Source organism: Bos indicus x Bos taurus, chromosome 2, assembly GCF_003369695.1.
Source record: "Bos indicus x Bos taurus breed Angus x Brahman F1 hybrid chromosome 2, Bos_hybrid_MaternalHap_v2.0, whole genome shotgun sequence".
NCBI classification, from domain to species: domain Eukaryota; kingdom Metazoa; phylum Chordata; class Mammalia; order Artiodactyla; family Bovidae; genus Bos; species Bos indicus x Bos taurus.
In genome coordinates, this window is record NC_040077.1 from 88,227,970 (window position 1) to 88,249,440 (window position 21,471).

Genomic DNA, 21,471 nt, shown 5'->3' on the forward strand with positions numbered 1-21,471 from the left:
GGGCTTGCTGCTGCTACTGCTAAGTCGCTTCAGTCGTGTCCGACTCTGTGCGACCCCATAGACGGCAGCTCACCAGGCTCGCCCGTCCCTGGGATTCTCCAGGCAGGAACACTGGAGTGGGTTGCCATTTCCTTCTCCAATGCGTGAAAGTGAAAAGTAAAAGTGAAGTTGCTCTGTCGTGCCCGACTCTTAGCGACCCCATGGACTGCAGCTTACCAGGCTCCTCCATCCATGGGATTTTCCAGGCAAGAGTACTGGAGTGGGGTGCCATTGCCTTCTCCGGGGCTGAGGGCTTAGACTGGCCGAATGGTAGCAAGTTGTTTCATTTGTCTCTTGCTTGTTTGAACAGCCTCAGAGTGACTACAATAAAAACAAAAAACCAAATCAAAACAGAAAACCCAGCTTAGCTACCATGATAATACTAGAGTGATTTTCAGTTATCCTGGGACCATCCCAACAACCCCAAATGATGAAAACATTATTCACAATGAGATAAGGCTGCATGTTTCCATAAAAGCTCTGACTTTCCATTTTATGGAAATGCTTTTGTTTTAATGGCAGAACTCAGAACGAATCTAGACTTACCAAACCATAAGATTTGTATTCAGGAAATATGTGTTTAGGAAGAACTTCGAATGTTTGCTCTGGAGAGCGTGGGATTCTTGGACAAGGGTGTTTGCGGGCTCTGAGAGCCGGGCTGGCCAGGCGCACATCATTTAAAGATGAACACTGCCCCCTGCTGGCAAGAGGCCACATTACCTCCCGAAAGTACATGTGAGGGTGGAAAAACCACCACTGTATAAAGGGAAAATTCATTTTGATTCTTTCAACTTTTCTTCAGTTCTTAGCTTGACAGCTGAGTTCAGAAGTATTATAACTGCCAAGCATCACTATTGCATTGCAAGACAACTTGGTTTATTTTATTATTCTCAGCTCATTATGATGAACTACCACCCCTGGCAGAAATCCACCTAAATGAAAAGATAAGAGAAACAAAGACAGCCACTGTGGTGACTGGGAGGGCTTTTAAGATGGACGGGGGCACGGAAAAGAGAAAACTCTGTAAAAACCGATTTGATAGTTTATAATTCGACTCTAGCCAGTCACAGCCTCAAATGCTAGAGAGAGAATTCAAGATGACAGTTCTCAAAGAGCTCACAGAAGGAGCTTAATCATCTAATTTTCTGTCTGTATCTTTTCCTCCTAAACTGAGCACCACAATAGAGTAGCCAGGGAAAGGGTGTGGAGCCCAGGACTGGGGACTCAGAACTTTAGGAGGGATTAGAGCACTCTAAGGATACTCCAGGGTGTGGCCCCACCCCAGCTTCCTTCCTGCCGGGGAGCTCTCAGAGCAAAGACTCCAGGAGGAAAACTTGTGGGCAGGTTGCTGAGGGGACATCGGACACACAGGTCAGATTCAGTTCCTGAGTACCCGCTGTAACAGTGGGCAGTGTTTACCAGTTATTCATATAGATTGTCCTTTTAATACTGTTCTATAAATACAACTCTCTGAGGAAGGTATTACACCTCAGCCCTTTACGAGTTAGGAAATTTGGAATTGAAAAGATAAAATAGCTTGCTCATGACCATGCAGTCAGCAGGTGGAACAGACCCTGTGCTCATTCCGCTTTAGACATCTGTGGAGTTGACACGCAGCTCTGCTTTCCAAACTTCCCCTGCCAACCTGTGGAAGTTTAGATAGCAATGTGCTGCATGTGGTGATCTAAAAATTCTATTAAATATTCACTCCGTTCATTGATAACATTCCTTGTAGGAAGTCGTTCTGGCCTCCAAAGTACCACCATGCTTTGTAAATAAGAATTAATTCCATATTAAGTGACATTTTATGCCCAAATTCAGAAAAATTATTATACTTAGAGAACAAATCATATATTCCCTCAAAACATCTTTCTTCTCATAGATACTAACTTTAAATAAAATATGATCATGTCACTCCCCTCTGAAAAGTCTTCATTATTCTTTGGAACTGGATAGTAAAAGGTGCTCAGTGTGAAAAGTATTCTAAAATCAAATCAGTTTAAAGAAAGTTTCATTTTATATTGCACTGTGGGCACACCAATAGCTCTGAAAAATCCAACAGTAAGAAAGACTAATTTTGTTGGAACAAACATTTCTCCAACTTATTGAGCCACGCAATAGTATTACTGGAACATTTTTTAACAGATCAAAGAATATGGGGAACACAGTTTAGGGACTATTGGCTTAATGAAAAATTCTAGGTTCTTTAGATTGGCACATAAATCTTTCATAAACCAATTCTTGCTCACCTTCAGCTTCTTTTTAACCCTCCATGCAGCCTACAATTGAAACAAATATTTGCTATTTCCTAAATTTATCTTGTTATCTTATGCCTGTGTGTCTTTAAATATACTGGTCCTTCTGCCTGGAGCATCCTTGGACCTCTCTGTCCACCTGGCCACCTCCTAACCATTCTTTCAAGCCTCAAGTCAGCTGTTTCTCTGTGAAGATGCTTCTTTCTCTAACTTCCCCCAGGAAGGTTTAGATACTGCTCCTTCTATATCTGGAACTTTCTGGGTACCTCTTTCCTCTTACTGCAACATTGTGCATTTTTCTCCTTCTCTTTCCCTATTAACTCTTCAGGAGACCCAAAGTATCCTTATTCCCCAGGATTTATCAATGCCTGGGGAATTTGTTCTGAGATTTCCTTCTTCATTTAACTTCTTTCTTTATTCAAAGCTGTCCTATACAAAGTAATTTCATCTCCTCTTTAATATCTTGATAATGTTAATAATGATAATAGCTAATATTTGAGTGCTTAGTATATGCCAGGCTTCACACTAATTATTTTCCACAGATTAGCTTGCTCAGTGATATGAATATATGATCATTTCCATTCTACAAACAAGGAAATAAAGGTACATGGAAGTTAAGTAATCTGTTCAAGTTCATGGAACAGGTAAATAAATGATCTGTACCCAAAGGATCTGTACGCAAAGATTCTCCACACAGTCTCTATATTCTCTTATAACATTACAGTATAGGACCTATAGTATTATATTCAACAGGAAAAAAAGTTCATTACAATGGAAATAGAAAAACAAGGCATAAGCTTTCTTCCAATTCACCAAGGAAGGGGATAGTGGTTTAGTTGCTAAGTCGTGTCTGACTCTTTCATCCCCACAGACAGTAGCCTGCCAGGCTCCTCTGTCCATGGTATTCTCCAGGCAAGAATATTGGAGTGGGTTGCCATTTCCTTCTCCAGGGCATCTTCCTGACCCAGGAATTGAACCTGGGTCTCTTGCATTGCAGGCAGATCCTTTAGTGACTGAGCTAGGAGGGAAGCCCGAGGAGGGGGAAGAATTAAATATTTATAGTGCAGTGAAGGAGGATCACAGAAGAACTAATCTGAAAAAAATCCACCTGTCAAGTTCTTGGGGGAAAATGAGAGCATTATAAAGAAGGTTGGGAATATTATTTATTCCCCAATAATGGAGCAGCCTCCAGAGGTTACCTGGAGGGCCAGCTGGGGACTGAACTTGGGGTCAACTGCTGTTCCATCACTGGAGGGAGTGGCATATTGCTGGCAGCTGTGGTTGGGACTGCAGTCACGTGGCCACAACAGGCACAACAACCACCCCACAACTTCAATGTATCTGTCCCGCACCCTGCAGTTTCCCATTTTCAGAAGGGAAACAGGCTCTGAAAGGCCCATGACTGCTCCAGGTTACTCAATCAGTAACAAAGTTGAGCTCAACTCCAGATCTCACCCCAGAGGCCTTCACTCCAGGGAAAAGAAGCTGTCTTTAAAAGCCTGTTAGTATTTTAGCTGCTTCTGTGAACTTGTATTTGCTCTTGTATTTCTTTTTCTTGAATTTTAGCCTAGTCATTCAAAACCAGACTGGATATCCCTTGAGACAGAATGTTATGCTTTTGTCTATTGGTGCAGAGTGTAAAGTATATCTTCATTGAATACTTGTTCACTGATTAATTAAATGAGGCCCAAGACCAAATGCTAGGGAAGTGGGTGGACCTCTTGACTATCAGGCTGCTGAAGTTGTTGCATCACTCTGTGGGGAACCCTGCCACTCTGTCTCTGATTGGTCTCAAGGCATTCATTAAGTTTCTTGATTTCTCTTTGTCTCCACGGCATAGTTAATAAAAATGAAGATACAGATTTGTCTGAGGGTCCTTCTAGTTCCAAATTTCTAGGGCGAGAGTTTCAACATTGAAGAGAACAGAAATTCCCCCAAGAATACTGACATAACTGGTAAATAATTTGAATTTGCAGTGGTTTGCAGAAGAACTTGAAAGCATGAGTACTATGTTTCCAGTACATAGCTTGCCCTTAAAAATAAATGAATAAAGAAACAGACAGGCTCTTTTCCTAATTCATATGCCTGTTGCAAAGGCTTTCCAACCATAAACCAGGCTGTAGGCTTTATATATATCTTGTAGTATGGCTGATGCCACAATTTGATAGTAATAATGCTGTTTTAAACAGGAGCCAGAGATCACAGAACATGCCTTACATTGCCACCACCTTAACACTTGAGAAAGTCCTGACTTTTTAATGACTATGACTGTTTCAGGAAAACTGCTGGGAAAACCTCAGAGATGCCCTTGGTTGCTGGAATCTTTGCTTTAAGCTGAGAATTTAAACTATTAAACTTTCTGTTATGGAAGGAATTGTGTCCCCCACCTCCCCACCCCAGCAAAGTATACATTGAAACCCTAATTTCCAATGTGACTGTACTCGAGGCAAGATCTTTAGGGGGTAATTAAGGTTAAATGAGGTCATAAGATTGAGGCTCTAATTCAATAGAACTGATGTCCCCCTGAAAAGAGGAAGAGACACCAGAGATCTCTCTCTCTCTCCCCATCATGTGAGGACACAGTGAGAAGATGACCACCTGGAAGCCAGGAAGAAAGGCCTCAGAAGGAATCAAACTCATCAACACCTTGATCTTGAACCGCCAGCCTCCAGAACTGTAAGAAAATAAATTTCTGTTGTTTAAGCAACATAGTCTATGGCACTTTGTTATGGCAGCCCTAGTAAAATAATATGCACCCTAAAACCACAGTTTTGTGATAGCCCCTAAAATCACTTCCATTTGTATTTAGTGATTAAATCACAGCCTCTGAGACTTGGCCAAAGGCTATAGGCAAAGAGATGGGGAAATGCCACACAAAGCCTTGTTCATTTTGTCCTTAGACAACTGGTGAGTCCATGCCTGCCTCTTAGCTAGCACCATGGAAGCATGGCCACTGGGGCAGCAGCTTCCAGAATTCTGTGCTGCTCTATGGGCACCTGCCTGTCTGCGATGTTCCCCACCTGTCAGTTCACTGCTTTGCCTGTGGACCAAGAAAAAGAGACGGCAGACCATCACTCCCCTGCTGTGCCCAGTTTCACTAATACTCATCCATCCATTCTGTTATTCAACAAATATTTATTGAAGCCTACTGTATGCCAAGCACTATTTCAGGAACTTGGGATATCGCAGTGAGAAAAATAAGCAAAAATTCCCGTCTTCATGGAGTTTACATTCTAATGAAATAACTTCTAATGGAGCAAGAATTCTCATTTATTTTATCTTATTTTAATACTGCTCTTTACTTTTCACAAGTTACCTTATCCTTTACTACAGCAGGTTTCCATCTTTAGTCATTTTCTTGATCTGCTTTCCCATGTCCTTTAATGCATTTTACCAATAGGGATGTGGGGCAAAAGGTAATTGAATCTACTATTTGTCAAGTCTGGAGTACAGAATAACCATCAGAAAGCAAAGCACAAGTGCTTCACAGTCTTAGTTTCCACTAAGCCCTGTACTGGCAGTAAAAACACAAACAAAGTTCCCCATAACCTCTCCATGGGGGCCCTTCTTGGCTGATTTCTTGTAACTCTGTTGCACTGGTTCAGACAAAATCAACCAAGGTCATGACAGTGAAATGCATATTGCACGCTGACCCCAGAATTTGGATATGAGTTACAAGCAAGAACTCAAAGCCAGAACACAGAATCTACCCTGTAATTATTTTATTTTTGACTACACAAAGTCTCAATCAAATGGCTATCCTGGGTTCAAAGCACTATTTTCTGAAAACATCTAGAAACCAACGTATACTTATGTGTAAAATGCACATATTAAATATAAATGATTCAGCAACATGGATCAGATTTTACATACTGTAAAAAAAAATCTCTTCTTTAAAGCTGATCACCCTAGACATTACCTTCATCATATTTACAAATCTGTTTGAAGATTAAATCTTTTTTTCCCCCCTTTACCCAAATCAGTAAACAAACTATCAATGTCCCAAGGCTTTATGTTAAAGCAAGAGAATTTCTCTAGGCTGTGGCTAATCACCCTTTGTATTTGTTGTTGTTGTTGTTGTTTCTTAACCCCTCTGACAGTTTTGTCACACTGCGAGCTCACCCTCTCTAAAATGAAGACAGTGACAATAGTATTGAGGAGTGTTTGGGTCAAAAAAAAAATGGGGTTTCATTCCAAGAAACTCATCATACAGAAGTTGCCTAGACTTGACCTTCCGCCATAGAGGAACAAGTTAGAACAAGCTCTTGGAATGGTTGTATATAGTCAAGGCAATCTGATTCTCAAGACAAAGCTTAGTAACCCCCACAATGCAGATGCCAGATCACTAGAGAAATCCAAGTCCTTGACCTTGGAACTCCAATGAGGAAGTCAGCATCTGATGTACAGATGAAGCCCAGCCTGAGAGACATTAAAAACAATGCTTGCTGTTCAGTCACCAAGTTGTGTCCAACTCTTCACAACCCCATGGACTGCAGCACGCGAGGCTTCCCTGTCCCCCACCGTCTCCCAGAGTTTGCCCAAGTTCATGTCCATTGAATTAGTGATGCCATCCAACCAAACAGACATTGTTTAAAATCACTGGTATTTGGCCATCATACATCAAACTGGCTTGAAAATCATAATCTTTCTACTAAGGGGTTAGATCCTAAGACTAGCAGAGACACTGAACCCTCATTACATATATTGGAAAGTAACTTCCACCAAGAATCACAAGCAGGTGGGTTAAGACCTCCCTTGGACAAGGTGTTCTCTGCATTTATTTTTCTGTGGGAAATTAAATAAGAAGACCTCACTGCTGGGGCTTGGGTTAAATAAATAAATAAACCCCATCCCCAGCTTCCCAATTGTGTTCCTTGTGTTCAGCATCCTGATTACAGATGAGCATGTTCCTTGTGTTCTGCCAAATGGAGGTCCTTCTTAACTCCTCTTCTCTCCCCCACCTCCACTAACCTGTCGGGTCACCAGGTCAAGTTCAGACTGACATTCTTCTGCATTTTGTCCTCACTGTTGGCATAAGTAACATCCTGTTTCAAATAAGGTTTAAAAAAAAAAAACCCTCATAAAGCTCCTTGGACATCAAATGGCTCTTACAAAACAACAATTTGATAAATTAAGTGTAAATGAATCAGAAACATGTGGATCAAGTTTCCCTCAGAATACGCATGGGTTTAAGTATTCAGAGGGAAAGTGCTTGGGAAAAACGTGTTCTGAACCCAAAATGTTTGAAAAATAAGCCCAAACTTCTTTGGCAGTTTCCCCACCCCAGATCAACCCGCGTGATAAATATTGGTGTGTGTAGGTATAGCGCAGGGTCACGGGGGGCGCTCGCAGCCCTGCCGCCACGACTAATAACTATGGTATATGGAGTGAGCCGTGAAGAGGGGCTGCGAGGCTGAGGCCTCCGGCTCGCCTGTGTTCCCACTCACCCCGGGTTTGTTTTTGTTTGGTTTTTCATATGAGAGCAGAACCGTTGTAATGATTTCCACTACCACTCCCCTCCCCATCGTTTTATTCCCATCGCTGAAACCCTCGGGGAGAATCTACTGTGTGTGACAAAGAACTATGTCTTTTCTCTGTGTTACAGACCTTGGATCGCATCCAGGGCCCCCCTTTTCCCCCGAGGGCTGCTCTGCTCGTTTATGATTCGCATTTCATTGCGGTACACTGAACCCGGCAAGTTGTTGTCTGAACCAGCAGAATGGTGAAAGCTAAAAGTAGCAAGCAAGAAGTCTCCATTCTCATTCTGCCCAGAGTCTGCACTGCCAGAAATCTAAAGCCAAATTTGATCTAAAATTTATACAAGCAAAGAGCATCAACACAAGTACACTCCGTCTCTCTTCTCTTCCCCTTTCCCAAGACCCTCTTGACCTGGGAACCTCTATTTTATGTTTAATTTAATTTCGGGTTGCTAATTATCATCTTTTTCTTTTCCCCCACCCTTATTTGATCTTGTCATTCACTTTCACAAGGTCCTTATTTTATTTTTTTAAGCTTTTTAACCCATGAATCTTTAACTTGCAAAACTGAACAGTCAACTTTTGGAATATGAAAACTATGAACTCCAAAGAGGAAGGAGTAGGCACAAGAAGAGAAGTATAATATTTGGAAGGGAAAATTCAATTTAGAAGGTATTAAAATACACCAAATGTATTCTATATAGGGAAATAATATATTAGCATTTTTATAAATGCTAATGAAAGAGTTATAGGACAGTTTGTTTCTTTGTTTGTTTTTAATGAAGTCATCTCTGATATTCAGATAGGTTAGCTGGGACTACAAAAGAAAAGTACTAATTTTAAGACAGATCTCCTAAACTACACATCCTTTTTTGGGAAGTTATACTGAAATATATTCATGGGGAAGTCTTACCAGCACCTCAAAATAACAAGTACCTCCTCCCCTGTATCCCTACCTTTGTTAAGGATAATGGATAAAGTGACTTCTTTTCACACTCCATGTCCAAGAGGCCATGAAGTGAAAATGTTAGTCGCTCAGTCATGTTTGGCTCTTTATGACCCCGTGGACTGTAGCCCACTAGGCTCCTCTGTCCTTGGGATTTTCCAGACAAGAATACTGGAGTGGGCTGCCATTTCCTTCTCCAGGGGATTTTCCCAACCCAGGGATTGAACCAGGCTCTCCTGCATTACTGGCAGACACTTTACCTTCTAAGCTACCAGGGATGCCCCAAGAGGCCGTTATGAGTGATTATTTGCTAAATGCTTCCTATTTCCTTCACACCTGAGCCCCTCTGCCTGGGTTTGTACAACCACATGCTCATCTGTTTGTGATCTGTGTGTCAGTCCATCATGCACACTACAATCCTAGTGATGTTTTCTTATGCACCCCTGAGTGTGACCCAGCCCTGCTGAAATCCTGCCATGCGTTCCATTCCTAGGAAACTGGTGCTCAAAAGTCAAGAGGTGGAGGGAAGAAAATTGAGTCGAATCTCCCCCCAGAGCTTTTACATTCTGTATTGTTTCTATAATAACTGCCTTTTCTCCCTCTTGATTGGGAATAGTGTCAGGGCTTACAAGTGAGCTGGAAAGGAATCTGGTTCATTGTGAGGTAGTCACTCTTCCCCTTCCTGCTCACCTCCCCTTCTCCTCCACTCCTCAAAACCTTCTGGCCTTGAAGATGGAGTCTAAACTCCCCAGGGCGCAGGAGGCCTTGCAGGAGTAGGGATCCAGCAGCTCTGCCCCAGCTCTGCCCTGCACATACCCTACTGCGGTCACCCATTCTGACTCTCTTCTTTTCTATATTGGTAGTGCCGGCTCTTTTCTCCACCTGAAATGCCCCTTCTTCCCTGACTAACTCCTCTTCTCCATCAAGCCTCAACACAAACATTTCTTCTAATCACCTGGGCACACTGGGCCCTTCACATGTCACCTGTCTGTCTCTTTCCCAGAGCAGGACTTCCTGAGGAATGAAACCAGATCTTACCAGTCTTCATTCCTCCTAGAAGATGCTAAATGGTTTTTGAATGACTAGATTCACTCATGTATAAATAAATAAATGAGTAAAAGAAATCACAGTAGTCAGGTCTATATGAGCTGACTCATATGTTTTGCAAACAATTTGTACTAATATCTTATTATTAAACAATTAATCCAACCTGGCCACTAAGCTACCAGCAATAACCAGGCTGCCGTACAACTGAACTAGTTATTTTGGTCATCTTAACATGCAAATGAGATTTAGCCATTTATTGATTGAGCCATATATGAAGTAAATTTTCTCTCTAAAAAAAGAAGTATATAGCAACTATTATAAATTTAAAATACTAACACATTTACTTATTGAGTACTTACTATGTACTGGGCAGTGACTTACATGTTTTATGTGTATTGATTCATTTAGTCCTCAGAAGCTCTGCAAGGTACGTGCCTCTACAGTACCCACTTAACAGATGAGGAAGATACCTACAGGTACCCAGCAGAACACACACAGCCCATGTTCTCACCCAATAGTTTATATCCTGTCTCTCAGGACACAAATGGGCATTGTGTAATTTTTATTAGAAATAGCAAACAATGTTTTCCAAAGGAGAACCATAATTATATTGTCTACAGTTTCCATCCTATATTCAGATCAAAGTGAAACTCTTTTAGTCCTGTTCGACTCTTTGTGACCCCCATGGACTATACAGTCCATGGAATTCTCTAGGCCAGAATACTGGAGTGTGTAGCCTTTCCCTTCTCCAGGGGATCTTCCCAACCCAGGGATCAAACCCAGGTCTCCTGCATTGCAGGCAAATTCTTTTACCAGCTGAGCCACAGAGGAAGCCCATTCAGACTGAAAAGGCCTTGCAAATCCCAGTTGCTCTTGTAGTTAGATCCTGTCACTTCCATTGGTCAATTCATTCATAAAACATAACACAGCAAAAGTTGGGGAGATAAAGTTGTTTCTGACTTAACTGATTTTTGCTCCCTTACCCATAAAACTGGTTTTGAGATGACTTTAACTTAATCATTCCCTGGAGAGCAAAAAACTGGGGTGTCCTGCAGCTTTTAGGATACTGGATTCCAAAAAGGGCCAAAGACATGTCAATCAAGGGAGCAGACCCGGAAGCTGGAGTGACCAGGAGAGGCAGGGAGAGGCTCAAGGTCTCTGACGTGGCTGACTATCCACACAGCCTCTTCTCTCAAGACTCTGAACTTTTAAATGAAAGCATTTAAAAAAGAGTATGGCCTGTCAATGCTCTGTTTAACCAAGATAGGAAACCAGGTTTAGTTAAAGGAGGTGAAAACCATACTTGTAGCCATGTCATCTTTTGCTATTTCTTTTTGTAATCTTGTGTTATAATTACTTTGAAATAACAATAAAAATTAAATCAATAATGGTTCTTCTTTCCTAAAATGTGGGCAGGAGGCTTGTATTCATATTCACCTCCATGGTCTTATCCCAATTCCCAGAGAATCTCAGTTGGGCCTTCTGGTCTACCAGGAGACTCTGTAACCTTGTGTACCTGACACTGAATTCTGTGCCCAGCTCCTCAGTGGAAAGCAGACCATTTAACCTTCCTTCGCCTCTATCTCTCCATCTGTAAAAGATGTGAAATAATGCAGGCCACCTGCTTCCTTCACAGGAGAGTGGTGAGAATTAATGATATCAGGTTAATGCTGTCAGCTTTCTGAAGGGTCCAGGGAATTTGGAATGAGAGACCCCGTATGGATATCAGATATGGTTCCCTAATCAAAGGACTTCGGGCTGTCCATATATCTTCAGAATCAGGGGCATTGGAACACCAGCTTTTCTATTTGTTATTTGAAATGGTGCCCAAAAGAGAAGAGGACAAGACATGACGGAAGGATATGACCGAGACAACCCTTCTGGTGACCGTCCATTCAACATCTGTCCGAGGGGAGGTGATTACAGGCTTCAGATTGCCAAGTCCATTATCATTAGCACATTATTTGGTGCTGAATGCATTGAAAGGACAGGTCAGGCCACAAATGTCTTTGTTAAATGGAGAGCAACCCCCACCCTCTTCCTGCCCACTCCAGGCAAGTGTGCTGTGGGGTGCCTTTCTCCCCTCCCCACAACCCTAACTGCACTAGCACCCCATCCTAGGCCCCTACCCCTCATTTAAGAGTTCACAAATCGTTCCTGCTAGTTTAAGCAAAAATGTTCCAAGAGGTAACAGGGCCACGATAATTAATTTTGCTCCTTGACTGGAAGGTGAAAAGCTTTTTATTATGTAAATTATAAATGTCCTGAAGGGAAACTTTATCTCTCTCTCACCAATGAGCCCATCAAGCTGCCTGAATCAGGATTTTTTTTATGTTTATTAGTCTAGGGGGGCCAGTTAGGACGTTTCATGGCTTCTAAGTGCTGACATTTATCTATTGCTTCCAAATAAGCTTAGTGGCAGGGAGCCATGGGCATATCGCTAAATACAGAGGGGTGGGGGGAGAGTCCAACTACACACAGGCAGTGCAAATGGAGCAAACCTCTGGGCCTGAAAGATGGGTGAGAGCCCACTGCTCCCTGTGCTGAGGGCTTTTGTTTCTCCCTGTATTGACCCTTTATCCCATCTTGCTCTCTTGTGATTCCTTCTGACCTGTCTAATTTCTGCCTTGGCTAATGATACCCTGGGGTTCTGGGCACAGCCAACCCTTCCTCCACAGCCATCATTATCCCTAGCCATACTCTTTAGGCTCTTTGTTTGGGGACCTCTTCACTCTCAAAGAACACTAGAGTGTTTTCCTTCCCTCAGAGGAACAATTTTATACACTAAAATGATTGCATTTTATATATGAGCTTGACTGGGCCCCAGTGCCCAGATATCTGGGCAAATGTTACTCTGGATGTCTCTGTATTTTTGGATGAGATTAAACTTTAAATTGGTAAACTTTGAGTAAAGCAGATTGTTCTTCATGATGTTGGTGGGCCTCATCCAATCAGTAGAAGGCCTGAATAGAGCAAAAGACTGAACTCTGAGCAAGAAGGGATTCTGCAGCAGATGATTTTGGACTTGAATTGTAACACCCACTCTTTGCTTGGCCTCCAGTCTACTGGCCCACCCTGCAGATTCAGGACTTGCAGCCTACAGAAGTCAATTCTTTAAAATCTCTATATATAGATAAAAGATACAGGTGTATACTATTGTTTCTGTTTCTCTGGAGAATCCCGACTAATACCTATGCCTATGAGCATATAGACTAAAACACCACTCCACTCCAAAAGGTTAGGGTATATGATAGTGACCTAACAAGCCTTGAGGACAGGTAAGCTTTGGTGTTCTTATTTGACACAATAACATCTTTTGAACTCTAGCTGGGCTGTTGGGTAACACGTCCTAGACTTCACAGTACAACAGAAAGCTGATAGAAAAGAGGCAGAGAGAGGTGAGATGAGTGTTTTCTAAACAGTCCAGATTTGAGTGCAGGCTCTGCATCCTTCATTTAGGAAGTAATAACTTATGGCTGACTCATGTTGAGGTTTGACAGAAAACAACAAAATTTTGTAAAGCAATTATCCTTAATTAAAAATAATTTAAAAAAGAGAAGTAATAAACCTATCTCACTGATGGACATATGGCACAATTTCATAAGAAGCTTATAGGAAGAGTTTCATCTTCCAACACTACAAAGGTCTAGACACACAGAGGAGATGAAACAGTGCCTTGCTTTCCTGGAGCTTATAATCTAGTGAAGGATTCGGGTATTAAACAGAAAACACGTGTGTGCTCAGTTGAGTCCAGATCTTTGCAACCCTTTGGACTGTAGCCTGCCAGGTTCCTCTGTCCATGAGATTCTCTAAGAATACTAGAGTGGGTTGCCATTTCCTCCTCCAGGGGATTTTCCTGACCCAGGGGTTGCACCTGAGTCTCCTGTGTCTCCTGCATTGCAGGCAGATTCTTTACCCCTTGAGCCATAAAGTCACATGCAAATATATGTCATGATACCTGCTGAATTCCACTAGAGGAAATAAACCTGTTTCATTATAAGTTGAAAGGAAAAGTGAAAGTGAAGTTGCTCAGTCATGTCTGACTCCTTGCAACACTATGGACTGTAGTCTGCCAGGCTCTTCCATCCATGGAATTCTCCAGGCAAGAATACTAGGGTGGGTTGCCATTTCCTTTTCCAGGGGATCTTCCCAACCCAGGGATCAAAACTAGGCCTCCTACATTTCAGGCAGACTCTTTAACATCTAAGCCACAAGGTAAGCTCAAGAGACAACAGTTTAGAGAAACTGAAAAACAAATCGGAGTTGCCAAAGTTAGGGGAGAGCATTTCAAGTGAAGCAGCAGCTGATGTGGGGCTTTTAGGCAGGGCAGATCTCAATGAAAAGCAAAGGAAAGGGAGTGTGGAGAGTGGAACCCTGGCGTGAGGAGGGGTAGGCAGGGCCAAGCATGCCAGAGCCCGTCTGCCCTGAAGAGGAAGCTGTGTTTTCTCCAAGTACAGTGAAAAGCTAGTGAAGTATTTTAAGCAGAAGAGTGGCATTATCTTAATTTCTATTTGCAAAAATTATTTTGGCTTCCTCTGTGTGGAAAATAGATTGGAGAGTAGAGAGTACATATGGTAAGACCAACATGATGGACATTTTTGTGTCCTCTCTTCTCCAACTGGATAAGGGGAAACCTATATTTGCCAGTCCCACCTTGGCTTGTTACCTTGTGGAGAGATTCTTGCTTATAGGGGGATATATTTAATTGAAATATATAATTGAAAAATGGAGAAATAAGAGAGAGAGACATGGGTGAGGGAGGGGGTCGAAAGGAAGGAATTATAGTAAATAAGAACGTTATTTGAGGCTTCTTTCTTTTTCTGGGAGCAACTTGCAAGGATAGAAAACCAGTGGAGAAGGAAAGGGGAATTTAAACTATTGTGGATTATGATGAGATCTTTCTATATTTATCAAGAAAAGTAAGTTAAGAATGAAAGTGAAAGTTGCATCTGACTCTTTGCAATCCTGTGGACTATACAGTCCATGAAATTCTCCAGGCCAGAAGACTGGAGTGGGTAGCCTTTCTCTTCTCCTGGGGATCTTCCCAACCCAGGGATCGAACCCAGGGATCGAACCCAGGTCTCCCACATTGCAGGAGGATTCTTTACCAACTGAGAACTACGAGGGGAGCCCCAAGTTAAGAACAGGAGTCCTTTATTAATTACTGCTGGTTGTCGGATGGTGCTTCCTTGTGTCTTCCACTCCTCCATGACTGGACTATGTAGGACTTTATAAAAGGGTTGTCACTTTACAAAAGGTATATTTAAGCACCCAACAGATGAGAGCAATGGACTTGGCTGATAGACGAGGACCTTGGGACCTGCTAGAGGCGGTGGAGACATAAACTAAAAGAAGGAACAGAGCTGACATTGTCCTCAAATCCCTCGTTTTCTCCCCTTCTTCCATGTAAAAACATTTTATCTCAGCACTTAGACACCCAGAGTACAGACTCTAATCCCCAGATTCTTTTAGAGTTGAATATGAGTGACTTTGTGGCCAAATTACGGCTAATGGGATGAGTGCCATTTCCAGAACATGCCCCTCAAAGAAAGCGGCGTCCCCTCTCCTGCCCCCTTTTCTCCATTTCCACAGGCTGGACTGTGGTGTGTGGTAAACCATCTTGGATGATAAGGTACCATCCATACAACACACCTGGGGTGGTGGAGCTAAAGACAGAGGCACCTAGAGCCCCCACACTCCATCAGGCCAAGACAGCAAACACTTGGACCAGTATGTAAGGAAGAAATAACTTTTAGCTTATTTAAGCCATTATTTTAAACCATATCCTAAGTAATACCAGTTGTTTACTAGAGAGCCTCTAGTTCTCTCTAAAATTTTCCTGTCTCTCCCACTAGAGATGTGGGGGTAAAAAACCAGGGTGGTATCTTCTCACTACCCTGTTCATAGACTGGGGGACTCAGGGATCTCATAACTATGCCCTGAAGGTTAGATAAGCAGCAATTTACAAACTGAATATATATTGTTCTGTACCCACTTCCTTAGCTGTGGTTAATTAAAAATTTAAACACATACGCAACTGAAAAAAATTTTTCCCAGTATTTCTTAAAAAAAAAAAACAGTTTCAACACTTACAGTGGTAAAAATTTCCAATCAGGCTTTGGAAAATCTCTGCAAAAGACATTCCCACATACTCGAAACTGTGAAATCCATCATAGAGAACATGATATCTGAGTAAAAGACTCTAGTTTTACTACCAGCCCCACAAGTGACATCACAGGCAGCCTGCCTGAGCACTTTAATGCTGTGTACCTCTATTTCACATTTCGGAAAGAGCAGCTGTTCTAAAGAAATATTGTGAGGATTCGCATCCTAGATACCCGGAGTGAAAGAGGACATCACTGGGCACCTGGTCCAAGCATCCACCCAATGCCTGTTTCCCTGTCATCACTTCCTTGATAAGAAGACTGCCTTCCAAAATACTCAGTCTGTTTCCAGGTGGTAAGGATCTCATTATTATTCAGCTTGGTATAGTTGAATCATACCGCAGTAAGCATTTGCTAAAAACACCACTTTTAGGAATTCCCTGCAGTTCAGTGGTTAGGACTCAGTGTTTTCACTGCCAGAGCCTGGGTTCAGTCCCTGGTTGGGGAACTAGGATCCCACAAGCTGCGTGGCATAGCCAAAAATAAAAGCACCATTTTTACTCTGTCACACTGCTTTTTTGTGACAATGATATGAAAAAGAAAAATCAGCATGGCAAAGTGAAAGGAGGACAGACTCTCAAAGTCAGGCAAATCTGGCCTTGAACTCAGGTCTACCATTTATGTGACCTGGGGCAAGTCACTTAATGTCTTTAAGCTTCCGAGGTTATTGTAATGTGTATTTTAGGGCCCACAAATGGTGAAATATCCAGGGACACATAACTCCTGTACATAGGACTTAGTTAATAACTAACTTGGCTGTTGTTTTGCTATTACTACATTTATCACTGTCAGTCTTATAGTCACTCTAGGAACCGGCCCAGCTTTGCACTCACCAACTTTGTGACCTTGAGTAAGGTTCTTAATTCTTCTGGGCCTCCATTTCCCCATCTGTAAATGAGGAGTGATGGTAATACATCACAAGTGTGCTGTGAAGGTTAAATGTATAAAACAATATAAAACACTTTGAACTGAGCTTTAGTAATTGTGTTACATAAATGTCAGCTTCTGTAACTATCAGTCAAACTAAAAATTATTAGGAAAGCTCTCAGCTATAAGGTAAAATGGAGATCATGAATGGGGATATTTTGGAACAGTGCCTAAAAGAAAACCTCTTTTATTTGCCCTTTATAGTAAATTTGCTTCTCTAAATATGCTCTTCATTTTGATAATGTTAAGTGTTCTCAACATGAAGCAGTAAGTAGTACAGGGAACAGGAGACAATCTGGGGTTTAAAGTGGGCAGATGGAAGTCTAATATGTTTAAAGTTCTCAGAAATATTTTAAATAAAATCATAGAAAATGTGCATTTGAGAACCTTCTCTTATCTTATTCCCAATGCTGCTGCTACTGCTGCTAGCTGAGCTGAAAAGCTCAGAAGAAAGCATGGTTGACAGAGCATGGGAATAGGAGCCTGGTTTCTTTAGGGCTTGGGCCAGGTCTTTCCACCAACCAGCTGGCTGACTTACATTGTATCACTTAACATCTCTGAGCCTCAATTTCCTTATGCAAAGTGAGAGGCTTAATTAGAAGATCTCTAAAATGCCTGGGATTTCTCAGATTAAGATTCCATGTGAACCTGCTCGGATACACATTTGCAGGCCAACAGTCCTCCCTAGTTTTAGGGATAACTTTCCAAGGTGACTTATTCCATATCCTATTAAGTAATCTCAAGGTTTTAGAGTGCTGTTTGTTTGTTTGTTTGTGCCGCTGCTGCTAAGTTGCTAGAGTCGTCTCCGACTCTGTGTGACCCCATAGGCGGCAGCCCACCAGGCTCCTCCATCCCTGGGATTCTCCAGGCAAGAGTACTGGACTGGGTTGCCATTTCCTTCTCCAATGCATGAAAGTGAAAAGTGAAAGTGAAGTCGCTCTGTCGTGTCCCACTCTTAGCGACCCCATGGACTGCATGCAGCCTACCAGGCTCCTCTGTCCATGGGATTTTCCAGGCAAGAATACTGGAATGGGGTGCCATTGCCTTCTCCTTGTTTGTTTGTAGAGACCTATAAATGCAATGGTACTGTATCAGTCATAGTAGGTTAGGTTATGCTATGATAACAAATAATTCCAAATATCTCAGTGGCTTTCAATAACTCTGTTTTGTTTTTACTAACACTATATGTCAGCTGTTGCCCTGCACCACGTCTTCATTTCAGGACCTAGGGTGAAGAAGCAGCCTCTGTCTGGCAGTTGCTGTTCTTCTGGAGAAGGTGGCTCTTAAAACTACAGCATGTAAATTATACACATCACTTCTACCTATATTTTATTGGCTAAAGCAAATCACATGGTTTCTCCTGACTTCAGCAAAGAGGGTATGACTAATTCATCCACCCGTGGGGAAAAAAAACACAGTTGGCAGAGAAAATAGAGTATTTGGTGAACACCAGTACAATCTATGACAGAGGTCAATGGAGAATTTATCTCCTGAATTGGAAAATTACCTGTCCCTAAAAGGAAGGAAAAAGAACTCTGTTGAAGGCAAACATCCATACAGGAGTATTTGGAACCCAAGAACATAAAGGTAAGGACACTCACTTCTAGGAAAACTACTAGTGGAGGAAGCAGTTGTCTTTTTTGCTACTTTGTGAGAAAAATAAATGCCAAACAAATACAGGGGGCGGGAGGAAATAAGGAATAGGGTGCCGATAGGGATGCGGAGAGAGAAGAGGAGCTGAGGAAACCCAGTCTTGGAGAGACGACACCATTTTCTGCAGCTCCAGGCGGCTCCAGCTAATGACTGCGTGCAAGCAGAGTGTGCGTGCTAAGGGTGCCAGCAAGTACATAAAAGGCAGAGCAAGAAGGATCAACATGTTTTGCTGCCATTTCCAGGAAAGGGATGGTGTCCCCAGCAGCCTCCCACAGTAGATGACCAGGAAAAAAAGCAAACACATATAACACTCATTGCAACTCCGAGTCGTGACTACTGTGTTTCATAGCACATCCTCCCTCAAATCCTGGCTGCGAACCAGCCCAGCCACTTGAAGCAGCGCTGGCAGCGTGCTCTCTCTCTTGGCACTGGGTACGCATGGCAGCTGGATGGCTTGTAGTCAGTGCAGTTTTGCAGCTGGTGGTGGTAGCAATTGGCAAAAACTAGCTGTCCAGATGGGCATTAAATTTTCTTTAATGTTTATAATATGTCAAAAGAGAATAATCCTATGTCAAAGTGGCTTACAAGAACTTTGTCTCAGGAGCTTACAGAAATTCCTTTATGACAAGATGGAGGTTGCTTTATTCCAGCTACATATATGAGTCCTCTTCCCTTAAATTAGGTCCAGGGGCTCCTGCACAATGGAATCTCCTTTCGCTAAGAAGGGCTTTGGTCGGGGGGAGGGGGCTCTCCAACCTATTCTCTTTCTCAGGTTTTCCACAATTCATTGATCGTTAGCCAACATGTGGCAGTACAGTCACAGGATTTGAACTGAGGGTCCAAAAGGAAAATAATGTTTGATTCTGGAATTGTTATGTTCCTCAGAGGGACCAGTAGCGTTCAGGTAATGTTATAAAATTAGGAGTAAAATAATAACTGTGTTGTGTAGAAAAAAATAGCACTGGGCAAAATATTTTCAGATACATAAAACAGGCAAGGAATGAATATCTGAAACATGTATTTTTAAATCACTATAAATCAATGAGAAAAACAAAGCAACAGCAATCAGTTTTTAAAATATGCTTATGGTATAGTATGCATCTCATAGAAGAGGAGATTACGATGACTTGTACATTATGAAATGATGATCAGCCTCATTAGTTTTGTGATCAGGGAAGAAAAGCAAGATACCATTCTCACCAAACTAAAGACTGTGTTCCATCAGAGGTGGTGAGCTTGTGAGTCAAGGTGTGCCCCCATACCACATACACTGCTGGGGGGAACAGCCAAGTATACAAAGCAGTGTGACCACTTTAGAGGATAACCTCTCAGTAGCCATAAAAGGTCAATGCAAAAGGCCTATCACTCAGAAAATCCTTCTTCACCTCTACTTCCTTCTCCCACCCTCATGCAAGAACGTTCACAAGTATGCACAGGAAGGTTATGCATTGATATTCATGACAGCAGTACAACTCAAAGGATGGTCCTTGAACCACCAGCATCAGAGTTCTGAGAATGTTTACATTAGCATGTCTAATGCTTGTTAAAAATGGGACCGGTATTCCATCCCACAACTTCTGAATTAGAGTATGTGAGGGTGAGGCCAGGAATCTGTTTTAACAAGCCCCTCTGGTGATTCTGACATTTATGAAACTTTGAGCAGTACTGTGTCATAACATCGTTTGTAATGGAGGAAAAATGGAAACAATCTAAGCTCTCATCATATGCTATGGCTTATTTATATTTTAGAAAATCAGCTAGCAGTTTAAAAGAATGAGGTTGATACATGCTGATCTAGAAAAACATCCAAGATAGACAATATTGTAGAATCAGATGCAATGTATAGTAGTATTTATGTTTTTTAAAAGCTATAGAACAATATCATGTATTTCTACATACACATTTCTACATATATATATGTATATATGTACATTGTATGTATACATGTAAACATTCAGCAAAATGTCATATCAATTGATGATAGTGGTTATTCTGGAAAGGGTTTGGAACTGGAACAGCAGTCAAGAAAGACTATAGTTTCGGGGGAACTACATTCAATATATTATCATAACCTACAGTGGAAAAGAATCTAAAAAAGAATACGTACAAAGACACACACAAATATATAACTGAATTACTCTGCTGTATCTGAAACTAACACAGGATTGCTGCTGCTGCTGCTGCTAAGTCACTTCAGTCTTGTCTGACTCTGTGTGACCCCATAGATGGCAGCCCATTAGGCTCCTCTGTCCCTGGGATTCTCCAGGCAAGAACACTGGAGTGGGTTGCCATTTCCTTCTCCAATGTATGAAAGTGAAAAGTGAAAGTGAAGTCCCTCAGTAGCAGCCGACTCTTAGCGACCCCAAGGACTGCAGCCTACCAGGCTCCTCCGTCCATGGGATTTTCCAGGCAAGAGTACTGGAGTGGGGTGCCATTGCCTTTCTGTAAATCAACTATATTTCAATGAAAAATTTTTAGAAAGACTAACCTTTTGTCATTTGATTTTTTTGTAAGGGCTTATATGTGAACTATTTGTAAAACTATATTTCTAGCTGGAGATCTGGGTCCTAGACCCAACCTGGGCACCATCTAATTTCATCATCTTGTGCACATGTCAGCTTCCTCAGGCTTCAGCTTCCTAAATTGCCAAACCAGGAATCAGACCAGTCAAGTCCAGAGTCATTTTATCCAGCTTTATCTTGCTACAATTTTTGTCAGAGTCGTCTGAATGTGAAAATTAGGTTGCATAATATATTTGACCAAAGAAATAAAGGGAAGCATGCATATCTATGTCCCTTGAGGAATGAGTTAATAATTGCTTCCACATGTCATCTTAAGACTAATGACTTACATGAGACTTCTTGTGTTTAACTGTCACTTTTGGCTATATGAAGCTTTTTATTTTTAAAATTAAAGTCTAGAGACTTGATAAAACAAATTGCTCCTTTAATTTTTCCAAGGGC

The 21,471-nt window shown here is 41.8% G+C and overlaps 1 protein-coding gene across 1 annotated transcript in view; it reads right to left on the bottom strand.

The window, feature by feature from the left end:
* Window positions 1-211: 211 nt before the first annotated feature.
* FTCDNL1 (formiminotransferase cyclodeaminase N-terminal like) overlaps window positions 212-21,471 on the bottom strand; it is a 123,207-nt gene continuing 101,947 nt past the window's right edge. Inside the window, exon 6 of the mRNA XM_027563882.1 lies at window positions 212-360. Within this exon, the coding sequence (XP_027419683.1) occupies window positions 323-360 (38 nt within the window). The 3' untranslated portion in view covers window positions 212-322. The remainder of the gene's footprint in view (window positions 361-21,471) is intronic.